Raw genomic sequence first — 13,072 nt, 5'->3', positions numbered from 1 at the left:
ACAGTGAGTTGCAATTTAAAAGCAGTAGCAGATACTGCCTTGACTACAATTCCTCACTCCTTCCACTGCCCCAAAGAGAAAAGTCAATACGAACACATACTTAAAGGAAATAAATTTCTTGTAGACTTGTAAATGACACATTTGCACTGTAGAATAATGCAGTGTCTACACTTCACCTTCTGTGGGGAGACTAGTTGGCAGGTGAGAAGTGGTGGATCCTCTGGTGGTCGTTAAAACTCTGAACTTTGTGGTGGTTGGCAGAAGGATGGTGGTGGAGTATGGAGGTGTTTCCGTTGTGTCTATAGTCTTCTCACAAATCTTATCTTTTGACTGTTGGGAAACAACAAAAACAAGAGAAAATTAATTCTCAGCAGAGACTGTCACTGAATGAACCATTTAAGCATGGACAAGCTGTCAGGATGAAAAGAATCAAAATGGAAACCCTAAATCAAGGAATTTCAAGAGCTTTACTTTTTTTTTTTCTTCAGTCTTTTACACAGCATTCAGCAACATATATTTTTCATTTATCTGCAAATGTTACAACTCTCATTTGTTAATGACAAGGCTTCAAAGTCATCCCTGAATGTCAAACATGTTATTTCCCCCAATCAGATTTTAACATCTAAGATTATCAGTTAAATTTTCACTCTTCTGTTATGAATACTCACAGCCATTGGTCTGTGTGCTACAACATATGTTGAAAAAGATCCGTGGGAATTAAATTGTAGCTCTTCATTACGAGTAATATGTAGTTAACTGGAGCATTTAATTAGGCTTTAGATGCAGTTATCACAGAAGAATATGCATGTATATGTAAAATGCGTGCCTGTATTAAGCCTACAGAATATTTACTTATCATATTCATTATAAGTCTATTAATTCTGTATATTATTACATTTTCACGATATGTGTGTATAAAATAGTATATTAAATAGAAGAATTATAAAACACAAACTATGAAATACAAATACCCTTAAAAATTATTCTATTATATTAGCACACCATAAATAATATTCTCTATCAAATAATAATTACTTTTTATTTCTATGGTCAAATATTTCTATACAAATCTTTAGCTTTGTGTGGTTTGTGTGTGGGTTTTTGTTTTTGTTGTTGTTGTTTGGTTGGTTGGTTGGTTGGGTTTTTTTAATTTCTGGACACTTATCGTTCTGCAGGTGTGATGAATATTTTCTTTTATGGATCACACAGGTTTGCAGGAAAATATATCCAATTAACTAACATCAAATATAGGAGCTGCCTGTAACTCCTGCTGTCCCCATTCATTTTAATGAGAAGTGGAATCCTGCAAAGCCTGTTCATTTTATTGAGATCTGGCTGTCAAAACTCAGTGGGTGTTGGTTTTTTTTTTTTAATATATATGGTTATTTTATTGTCCTTTGTTTTAACAGGAAGCAATATATTACAGTTAAAAAGGTATTGATACATGCAGTATAATTATTCTTTAAATTTCAAGTTTATCTTGAAAAATGGTTAATTTCACTGTTGCAATCAATTAAAAATTTAGCTCAAAATCTATATTACAAGGAAAGAAAATTGAATCCTCATTGTTTGTCCTCTTGAATGAATACATCTAAAATTAACCTCGCTGTGCTAATTATCAATCCTTCACTGAACTCCAGCAGTCAGCTCAAGCATCCTAAGTAAGCCTTTGCTTCTGCTCCAGAGAGCCTGAAAGCTGGACTGTGAGCAGCAATCTAATAACCTGAAACTGTACAAATCGAAGTATTTGTTTCTCAGGCATACTTAGTGTATCAATAATTTCCTCACAGATCACGTACTAAGCTTGAAGCGCTAGTTATGTTGAAACAAGAAGGGAAAAACAATGGGATGCTACTGTCCTGCAGAGAGCAGTTTTTGGATAACTTAATCTACAGACAAAACTGAATGGTAGCTAATTATAATCTTACTAATTCATTTAAATTAAAACAAACCAATAAAAAGGCGGTGAACTCTAATAGCACATTCACCCGGATACTTTTATGTTACTGAAGAGGTTGTCCTCCAGAGACAATAAATCTCACAGAAATTCTGTTCTTACATCATCAGATTACAAACTGCAAAGCTGAAGCTTCAAGGCCAGGTAACAAAGCAGTATGTAGGGTGCAGTTATTTTGCAATTACAGTTATAAGAAAAAAATTTCTTCCATAAGACTGGATTTATATCATTACTTCTCTTTGCTTCTACTGAGAAAAAAATGGAATGTGCTTTTCCAGCTAGACACCTGGGGCTACGCTTTGCCCTGAATTTCACCTGATATTACACTTTAGAAGGACTATGTTGCTGAAATGCATGACAGAATTTAGCCCTTTTAGCCAAAATGGAAAAGTAACTGCTTTTTTTTTATGGCCATCAGGAGATTAAAAGTGTCATAAATTAATCTATACCTATTACCACAATCTCCAAATGAAAAAAAACCAACCAAACAAATTTCCAACTCCCAAATGAAAAAAAAAAAACATGTCCAAAGGGAGGACATTGTGAAAAAATCAGCAGTAATTTGTTTATATATGTGTCTTGAAAATAAACTACTCCGGTCCAGGAGTACTTAAATAGCTCTTTTAGTGGAGATCCGTAGTCCCTGTTTGATGGTCCACCACTATCACAGTCGGATACCCTTCTCATTCTCTTACAGGCTTTGCATGAAAGGAAATCCACATGCCTTGCAGCCTTTCTCTCTCTCTTTTTTTTTAATCTCTTTTAATTCATCTATGTAATTTCTTCTGTAGTAAATGATTTGACCAGGTTTCATAATCAAAATGCAACGCCTGTTTTTCACTTGAGATTACTCCAGCAAAGGGTTTTCTGAGATGAGGAACATTACAATTTCTTCCCCTTTCCTGGGAAGAGTCAGAAATATAAGAAAAACAGTGCAGGGACATTGGTTTGGGGAGGTTTGCTGGTCTTCTTTTGTATTTAAAGTATTTTCTTAGAGATAAAATTTTTACTTTGTGTCCATTTTATCCCCTCAAATGAGTGAATTGCTCAACCTATTTTTTTTTTTATTATGACTTACAGCATTTCCACTGAATGATAAAGATAAATACATTGTGTCTTTGGCCTTGAAACCATGCTTCATAATCTGAAGAATTTAATAAAAATCGTCGTAAGTATATAAATGGCCTCTGATGGGCTGAGGATGTAAACTACTCACATACCTCTTCAGGGCAGCCACTGTCTACCCAATCTTGCCGGTGACGGTCAAATCCACTGGAGCATCTTTAAATGATGAAATAGAAGTTTTCCAGATGGACATAGGAGGAAAATAAGAATAAGAAAGGATGGGAGAGGAAGAAAAGGTAATGAGAGGGAGAAGTGAGTGGTTTATTTTAGAATCCATATGATTTATATGGTTTTACTTTTATTCTAGAAGCTATTAGTTGTAATATGAGTCAATCATTGAATCCACTTCAGTGAAAGGTATTTCAAGGAATAAGTTTTTTTGTTGTTGTTGTTTGTTTTAAGGAGGAATGTCTTCCTTCCACTGGATAATTATTAAGACTGCACTGAGCCATAATATTTTCAAGTCTGATGACAGCCACATGGATTTATATTTGTTTAATTATGTCTGTCTAGAGTTCTTAGCCAGGAAAATTTAAACTCACAAAGGATGTAGTGAACTAGTCACTGTTTTTATCAGGAAAGGTGATCTAAGACATCAAAATACACATATAATGATGCGATCAATGTTCACAGATTTATATAACAGCTCCTCTGAACAGCCTTCATGACAATTGGAGTGCACTGTAAAGCTGCTTCTACCTCCTCACTAGCTACAGAAAACTTAAGTTGCATGCATATTTCTTATCAAATTAGGTGAGGTTAATAATCTGCTTACAATATCCTTTCTCATTTGCTATGTGTAGCTGAGAAATTTTAAAGTAACTGGTAACACATTTACATAAAGTAACACACGTTACATAAAGTAACACTGGTAAACACTGTGTTTACACAGTAACTTAGGGTTTCCTAGACAACAGGTATCATTACAAACAGAAAGCATTATTAAAACAACAAACAACTAAACCATGTTGTTTGACTTTAAAAGAGATGGTCCCCAGTTAGGGGTTTTAAATGTTTTTGGTTTTGTTTTCTGCATTCATTTCCTGCAGTATTTTGTTAGGAGACTGGATGATGTCATTTGGGGCCCATGATTCTAACTTACCTGACTGTACAGCAAATAATATTTTCATTGTCTTTTAATAAAACTAGGCAAGTAAAAAGGCCATTGTTATAGTTAGCTGTATTTATGGGGTAATTTTAGGTTCTCAATGAACTGAAAGATGCCAAGACGTGCCAAGTACTACCCTTCTTTAACCAAGGTAAACAGGTGCGTTTGGAAGAATGGAACAGTGGAATCATTTTTAGAGTTGGAAATGATGTTACAAGAGGATATAAACAACATTAGCAACACACTTGGGATACTAAACTTCATATAATTTTTCTGAGCAGAATCTACAATGTCTTTGGCAAGAGATTTTGAGAAAATATTGATTCTGTTGTTGTACTTGCACTGATCCACATTCTACGTTACTATGAAAAAATAACCCAACCCTAATAGGTGCCACTCACTCTATCATTCACTCTATAGCAACCGACTTTTCCAAAAACCTACTGCAATGAAGCAAAACCATGGTCAGACCAGAAAGACATTCCAGAGAAATACTTTGCCAATTCCAGAGACCTCCTTCCCAATGCATGGGAACAAAGGCCACTGTAAAGCGTTTTTTCTTGCTGAAGAGTGAATGAATCGGTGCTATTCTGAGAGCTGAGTGCTGCCTCCCCATCTCTGTGGTGTTCTGTCCCATGAGTGTTTGAGAAAACAGGGAAGGCATTACTAAGCAGAAAGAAATGATGATGTGACATTCCAGGTATGAATAGAATATGTTTTTGAAGTCTCAGTCTCCCCTACATTTTTCTGAAGTTTGAAGAACTTTATTAGCAACTTCTGTGCCCACCTTGAAGGAGAACTGGACTAATTTTCAGATATACTGCATACTCACAAACACGTTACATTTTAATCATATGCTCTGGGTAAAATTTAATGCGTTTGAGGATATACTCTACATCCGAAAATCAAGCCCACTGTTTAGACATAAGATCAAGCCACTCCATGGATTCTTACAATAGAGGCAATTACTGCAGTTACATATCCTTGCTAATTCAAACCCACCTGTACTTAGACTTTGTAGGGATAAATGACCTTTTATCTTAGATTTCATCTTGTATCTAAATGGTGTCAAACTTAAGACTCCAAAGATCAAATGAATAAAAGCTTATTACAGGCACATTCATTTACAATTCTTAAGTCTTTTTTAAAAACTACTGAAATACAGTGGTGTGTAATATTTCTGCGGTTCATATTTCTCCAGGAATTAACAAACCACCAAAAGTTGAATGCAACATGCAAGGACTTGAGTGGCTTTTTCGCACGTGTGAGACAATCTTCCAATGACCCTACCTTAAAGAAGAATACATTAGACCCTAGAAAATGTTTATTTAACATTTTCTATGGATGCAATGGTGAGTCCAAACAATATTATCAGAAAATATCTTTATCAGGAATGAGATAGGCTCCAAGCAAACCTGTCTGTAAACTTGCTTTGAGGCATATGTCAATGAGATGTCAGCCGTAGCAGCTACTATCATTGCTCTGTCATCGAGTTAGAATTCTGGAAACTGTCATTTCAGTGTTCCACTGACTTTATCAACTGAGTTTTTAAGACCTTCATTTACTAGCATGGTAACAATTCCCTGTTGCCATTAAAACATTGGAGCAGATTTGATTAGCTATGCCATTTATGCCATCTGTCAACATGGCCATTTTGTAACAACTTCATTTTCAAGTCATGACCAAAATCAGTTCCTAGGAAAGCAGTAACAAAGATGTTCTAGGAAATGAGAATAGGGACATTCGTGAAATGTAAGGAATTTCAGAGTTTGTGTGGAACTTGGGAATACGAGTTGAAGGAGCAAAGGGAGAATCCAGTTCTCTGCATGTATAGCAATGATGATTTGGCATAACTAATGCAGCTGAATAAATAACAAAAAAGCTGTCTGAATCCTTCCAGTGAACTGTATGTGGCCAGAAAGGAGATGGAGATTCCGTCAGATCTACCAGATGCCGTTTAACCTTATTTGGCAGAGAATATTTAAGTGGCAAGAAGTATCCATTCAGTGCATAATCTGAAATGCTTTTCTTCTTCTCTTTTAAGAGAGTTCAATGAGGATTAATAATAAAAATAATAAATCAGATAACCTGTATACAGAAAATCTGTTAAGGTTTAGCATATAGAAGCTAAAAACATAATGGCAAATTATTGGGAAAGAGAGGGACAGAGTCTGAAAGGAAAGATCTTTTCATCAGGTTGAGCTGGTATAAAAAAATCAAGAACATTATAATGCACAACACGTGTCGTTTAAAACAACCATTCCCTAGTCGTTTGTTTTTTGGTTTTGGGGTTTTTTTGGGGTTTTTTTTTTTTTTTTTTGGCCAGGCTATCTGTAACAGCATATAAAGAATGGATTTCTGAGTACTGAAGGGCATTCTAGAAGTATAAAATGATTTCCTAAATACTATGTAATTATTCAGCTCAGTTAAAATGTTTATTGACTCCTCTAAATAAAAAGTTAACATGGAAAATTAATAGAAATTTGAACAGACACAACTCTTTTCTCCCTTAAACCACTAAGGAAGGCCCATCACATTAGGAAAAGATTAAGGCACTCGCTAGGTTGTTTGAATTATTAAAACAAGAATTAGAGCATTTTAAAGTGGAATTTCTTTCCAAGCTGAGGGAGAGAGTAAGTAAAATATAAAAATAAATACCTATATTAAAATATATATTAAAAAATGAAAATACTGGAAGCCTTGAACTTTGTTTCTGTCAAACTGAAAAAAAAAACCCTAATCATACAGTGATTTTTGGAGGAAAAATGGTCTTTGTGCTCAGTCTAGTTTTACTTCCCTTTACTGCAGAAGAAACTCCATTTTGGTTCCTCCATCCTTCAAATATCACTTTCTTGTTGAAGTGTGCTACATGGGAAAAGAAAGTATTTTCTTCCCTTTCTAATGTGAAGTGTCACTGTGAGTGACTGGCATGAATTCATGACATATTTGAATAGCATTTGTGCATATCATATAGCTCAATACACCCAATCATATATCTGAATTCAAGCATAAATATGTTGTCTGTATTTATCCTTTACTTAAACATATTGCTAATTAAACTGTACTTCAGAATAGGATGGCAACTTGAATAGTTAGAAGATCTGCTCTCACCTTGCTGCTCTAAGGTAAGAATAGCTAAGACGACTTCCTCAATACAAGGATTTTAAATGTAGCATGCAGCACTACAAACAGCCTGTACTATTTTAATGTTTATGAAAAATTCAAATATAATTACTCAAGCATACTTGATGCAGCATATCTGTGTTTGCAGCACTGAATTCCATCATTGTCTTAACATTGCATGCCTCAAAATTTACAACATTCTGGTGATGACAAAGAGGATCAAAGAGTGGCACAAATTTCAACAGGCAATCTTCAACCTGATGATGGTTCCACAATTTTATGGGATGGAAAGTTTCAAAAAACATAGCTACATGTAAACAGAGAAGCAAAAAGGGTTATTTTACAGTAAAAGATGGAACATGAATAAGATTCTATTTGTAACCCTGAGAAAACATGTGAATAGGTAGGAAGAAATAAGGACACCCACAGGGAATTCACACTGTTGGAAGAGCCTAAGAATAAAAGCGGACTAAAAGAATTTAGAAATTTCCAATTCACCTAAAAGAAAGGAAAAAAATCCTAGGTAAAGTGGGACTTGGCAGAGTTCTGATTAAAGAATAATAGGAGGATATTTTCTATAATCTTAATGTCAGTTACAACAACAAAGGAAACATGCTGAAAAGCAGATAAGGAATAAAAAAGAAGCTTTTGCTAAAGGCTCTGCTTTGAATAACTAGAAAGAAAAAGAGAGTGTAAGAGGAGGGCCTTAGAGTCAAATTTATGATATCAGAATTATGTTTTCAGAATTTCCAACAGAATCAGCAGAAAACAACAACAACCAAATGTGTTCTCTGGGAAGGACCCATGCTGAAAATAGTCTCTGATACTAGATTACATTCTCTACTGCCTTTGGGTTTGTGCATTTATACCTGTACAAAGTGCATATAAAGAACTAACAGCAACAGAAGTTATCAGAATTCTCATCTGTTGGCATTGCTAGCTCTTTTGCACACAAGTAGTTACTCAGGGTTCAAGACAAAGAGCTCTGAAACACTGCTGGGTGTACTTCACGCTCTGGTTAGCGATCCTAACTAGCACAATTAGCTCCTCTTTCTTACCTTTACATGATTGTCTGAAATATTTTCTACCTTTGAATATCCAATGTGATCTCTTCAATTTTAGGGTGGATGTTTCCACGATCTTAACACTTTTTTTTTCCCCGAGTATTACATGTTACATTTTCTTATGGTTAAGTAAATAAAAGTAAGTGGCCAGTAGTATTTTGAAAGCTGCTTTGTAATACTTTAGACTGACAACCTCAGCAGCACAGTTAGCCCCACATACTCATTACTTTGTTTCTTGTTTTTAAAATAAAAAAAATGAAGATCACCTTTGGAGAAAATATTTTCCTTTCCACTTTAGAGATGAAGAAAAAGAGCACAGAAGAGATGAAGTGATCAGTGGAGAAAACACTGAATTCTGTAACAGAATCTAGAGTTAAGCTCAGATTTTCTGAAAGCTAGATAAACATACACTAGTTCACAGTTCTTATGCTTCCCATAGTACTTCCAGACATATGAATTGTAGAACTGGGAATGATATTGAAAACCATCAGGTCCCAGGAGGCATGCACCAAGGCACAGATCTCATTCACACACTGGCCAAGCTTCCTTTTTTATTCATATACTTATGCTGGGATTTTGCTCCTTTATATAAAAAAACCCACCACTGTTAACACGAAAAAGTAGTAGAGCCCTTAGGACAGGATGAAAGTGGCCTGGTGCCTAGAGATGGTATGACATAGGGCTGTTCAAAATCCTGTTATCACACATGAACCCCGAGCAATAGTGCAATACATAATATGGCTGTTTCAGTACCAGTGGGCATCAGCATCTGAGCTGCTAGATAGAGAAGTGATGTTTTGGTTAGGCTAGGCTACTGCTCCTGTTACATCTCATTCAGAACTCTGAAGTCAAAGGAACTATGACAGGAGAAAGAGGCATAATGTGCTAAACTGACTCTACATAAGCCAATTTTTATATGCTTATAAAGGTATGCCAATAAAACAGGAGAGCATTCTGCACAAAGAACATACACAGCATTGAAACTGCGTATTCATTCTACTGCATTTATGGAAAATAAAGATGAATTAGGGTTAATAAAAACACCTGCTGTAAAGGCTCAATGAATTCTTCAACGAAGAGCAAAAGCAAGGAAGGATGAATCATCCTGTAACTGGTTATGTTCAAAGGAACTTAAAGTTCAGAAATTTTTTTCCCACATTAATATTCTACTTGCATCTCATTTTGTATCTAAAAGTGAGTCAAATTCTGAAGTTAACATTCAGCAAGAAGAGTCTGTAAAACAGGTTACCAAATAATTACCTAACAGTTGGGGTTTATCAATTTCTTCATTAATTGTACATCTTAATATTTGTGATGTCCAGTGGGAAGCAAGTGGTTGGCTTAATGATGTATGAGAATGCAGATATTGAAAGAGTTAATAATGGTGTACAGAAAAGCCTTGATATTTAGGAATAACCAAGAAACATTTGTTTATTTCCCAGAAATTGGGAAATACCCTCCTACAGGGAAATGTTAGGGAGTCACCACTGCTGATGTGACAGGAACGATTGACAAAATATATATGCTACAGAGGATCAGTAGTCTATGCTGAGAAATTGAACAGTTTTTCTCAATAGGTCTTAATCTCAGATTATACAAATTTTATGGAGAGACATTCAGATTTCAGTTTTGTCTAAATAAAAATTTCTGGCATCATTACATAGGCATATGAGTATAGTAATATGAAAAATTTAAAATATTATGCTAACAAAAAGATACTTTATTCATGGCCCTTGCTTAAAGAGTGATATCGATGACACTATGAGAAAAATGTAATCTCAGTGATGTTGAAGTTATATTGAGGAGTACAACCATAGAGTTTAACACTTCTGGAAAGCAGTTAAGGCTATTGTGAATATTCTGGCTGTTTCTATACTAGTAAAATAAACATGCCCAGAAATGTTCCTTGGCAGCGAAGACTGCTGGCACAGAATGGCCTATGCCTGAATAACCAAATTCTCTCAGCCTTGAAAAGAAGGAGGCTGCACATAAACTGCCAACTGGGAATAATCCCTGGAACAGTCCAACTCCTGCACTGTGTCTGGGAACGCTTCTGGACAGTGCTCCTACGCATGGACTGAAATCACATCAGGGAACATCATAACTATTTAATGGCACAGACAATAGTTTTCCAATGCCCAGAAAGCTTCTGAGGCTCTGTTTAATTTGCAAGTAATTCTATGTCAAAAAATATTTGGTAGGGGAAGTTGAACTACAGCTGTGTAAGTGACTGTTTTGTATGACCGCTGAACTGACCATTACACAAATCTGATTGGGACTGCTTTATATTTCAGTGAAACAGAAGAAGTAAAGAAAAAGAAAATTTCACATAGTGCAAAAACTTTCCATTAAAAAAATCATGATTGATTCCATTAAATAGTACTTCATTTATTTATTTCCTTGTTTTGTTCGTTTCCCTCATAATGAGACCAGTGAAATGAAGAATGAGAATCAAAAAATAGGTAGAAGACAAATTTCTCCATAGTAATGCAATGGGTTGGATGTTTATATAAGGGAAGAAAACTAATGTTTCCACAAAAGTACATTAAAATTCATCCTACAAAGTAACCTAGAGTCAGGTGTGATAACCTGGGCTGCCTATCTCCACAGATGTGTCCTGAATTTTTGTCCTGAACTTGGAGGTCTTCTGAAATGCTTTGTTCTCAGTTTCTGTTGTTTCACTTTTTATAAACACTTGGAATAAGGAAAGAAAGGGGCAGTTGAGAAAAATATTATCTATCCAAACAATTTAAGATACAATGGGGGAGTGGTACCTGGGTTCTGTAATACATTCTCATTAACATTCATTTAATAAATGATACACAGCAACTCACTTCTTAGAACACACCATTTTTCAACAGTCAAAGAAGGAATCAGGATCTACAAATTAAATTCATGTCAGACATGAAAGGGAAGAAATCTGATACCTTGCTCCTCACTAAGCTGATGTTCTGCCAAGAGGACCTATTGGACAAAATGCACCTAGTGCATAATCATTATCTTTGCTAATCCATTAATAAAGCTTTTCCTGTAACTGAATTTTTCTGACAAAATGTCCTGAAGTCATAAAGCTTGGGTTGATCAAATTTATGTATTTTCTAATATGTCATTGTTGCAAAAGAAAAAAAATCCCAAGGTGTCCAGCTGTTGCAAGCAGTAAAGTTGATTTATGTCAGTCCATTGGAAAAGAAGGTAAGATAAGCTGCAAAATAGCAGTAGCACTGCTTTATGTATAGCAATACATAAAAACATTACAAAATGAGGAAATAAGGATAACAGAACTAAACTGTTTCAGTACTATCCTATGTTTTATGATTAAGAATTGAGTTAGGAATTTCATCAGGAGTACCTTGCTTATATATTTGGTTCACAGACTGGGAGAACTGCTGTTGTAGGGCCTAACTGCTCTCTTCAAAAAATAGGCACCTGCTTATGTTTTCTTTCTTTTTTCCCCTTAACTTTCATATTAGAACTCTGAAGGGTTTTTCTCTGCAAAGTCAAAACTCCTTCTATCCTGCAATATTTGGTTTCAGGAGTAGTGACCATGAACTATTTAAAAATTCACCATTTTCATTAGGGGAAGAGACCAGTCAACTTACTTCTAACTCTTCTAGTTGTACAGGAATGGTAGTTAGGATAAAATAATATAAAAACCTGTGTATGACATTCAACAGAGAGAGAAGTAGACAAAAATATCAGCAGTTTAGCAAATAACGTAACTTTTCCAGACAAATTAGTGTTAGATAAGTTAAGGAAAAGTTAGCAAAATTCAGAGGTCTGAAGAAGAGATGAATTGGGACTTTACACACAAAAGAATTGGAAGAAACAACCAGAGTCCCAAGAAGAAAATCTAAGCACAGTAAAAAGTATGCTGTAGACAAAATGATATGTTGATATCAGGTTATTTTAGGTTAAGATATATTATAGTAAGGCAATGAAAGAGCAGTTTGAGAACCTGACTGCATTACCCTGTCATTGAACCTGTGCTCATGCAGAGGAGGTTCATATTCACAGATGTCAAACCTTCTTGAAGCTCTGTCTCTGAATTCAGCTAAAGTAGCTAAAATTTCTGCCTTACTTGGTAACTTTGGTCTCAGTGGTTTTGACGTAATCTTTACTCTTGAGTTCAAGTAACTATCTTATTTTTTCCATTTGTTCTCATTTCTGTTCTGTGTTCACCTAATCATAACCTACATGTTTCAGATTATCATACCATGCAAATTAACATCCTAACTGTTTTGCATTATACTTTATTTACCCAGTGTAATGCATGAGCATGTTGTTAGTATAAATCTTTTAATTTGTTAGCAGGAAAGCCTATTTTCTTTGAGATGTGCTCCTTGCACTCTTCTGATTATACAATTAAAATCTAATAGTTACATCAGACCACTATTTGAGAATCAGCCATGCTATGATGCCTGACATAGAAACTTAGTCCTGAGAAAGCCCACCACATGGCATAGAACTATGACCAAAAGTTTGAGTCAAGTTTCTTAAAATGTCTAGGACACATATAAATTGCATTCTGAGGCATGTCTGTGGAGCACTTTCACAGGCAACTGTCGCCTTTCACCAGGAAAATAGGAACATGTTTGAATCCAAATTTTCTGTTACTAGCTATCCATGGAAGAAATTAAGAGATAGAAATGAAACCAAACAGAAAAGAATTTGAGGCCACTGTGAGACTGAATGCAG

At 35.2% G+C, this 13,072-nt stretch overlaps 1 protein-coding gene across 1 annotated transcript in view; it reads right to left on the bottom strand.

Annotated features, from left to right (window-relative positions):
- The window catches only part of PLXDC2 (plexin domain containing 2), an 80,513-nt gene that overhangs the window by 29,633 nt on the left and 37,808 nt on the right, over positions 1–13,072 (bottom strand). The window contains exons 7-8 of the mRNA XM_010148432.1: positions 3,178–3,238; positions 177–330 (exon numbers count right to left, since the gene is read on the bottom strand). Coding sequence (XP_010146734.1) covers positions 177–330; positions 3,178–3,238 — 215 coding nt within the window. The remainder of the gene's footprint in view (positions 1–176; positions 331–3,177; positions 3,239–13,072) is intronic.

Source organism: Eurypyga helias, unplaced genomic scaffold (assembly GCF_000690775.1).
Source record: "Eurypyga helias isolate BGI_N326 unplaced genomic scaffold, ASM69077v1 scaffold6033, whole genome shotgun sequence".
Classification (NCBI taxonomy): domain Eukaryota; kingdom Metazoa; phylum Chordata; class Aves; order Eurypygiformes; family Eurypygidae; genus Eurypyga; species Eurypyga helias.
This window is presented reverse-complemented; position numbering and strand designations above follow the sequence as displayed.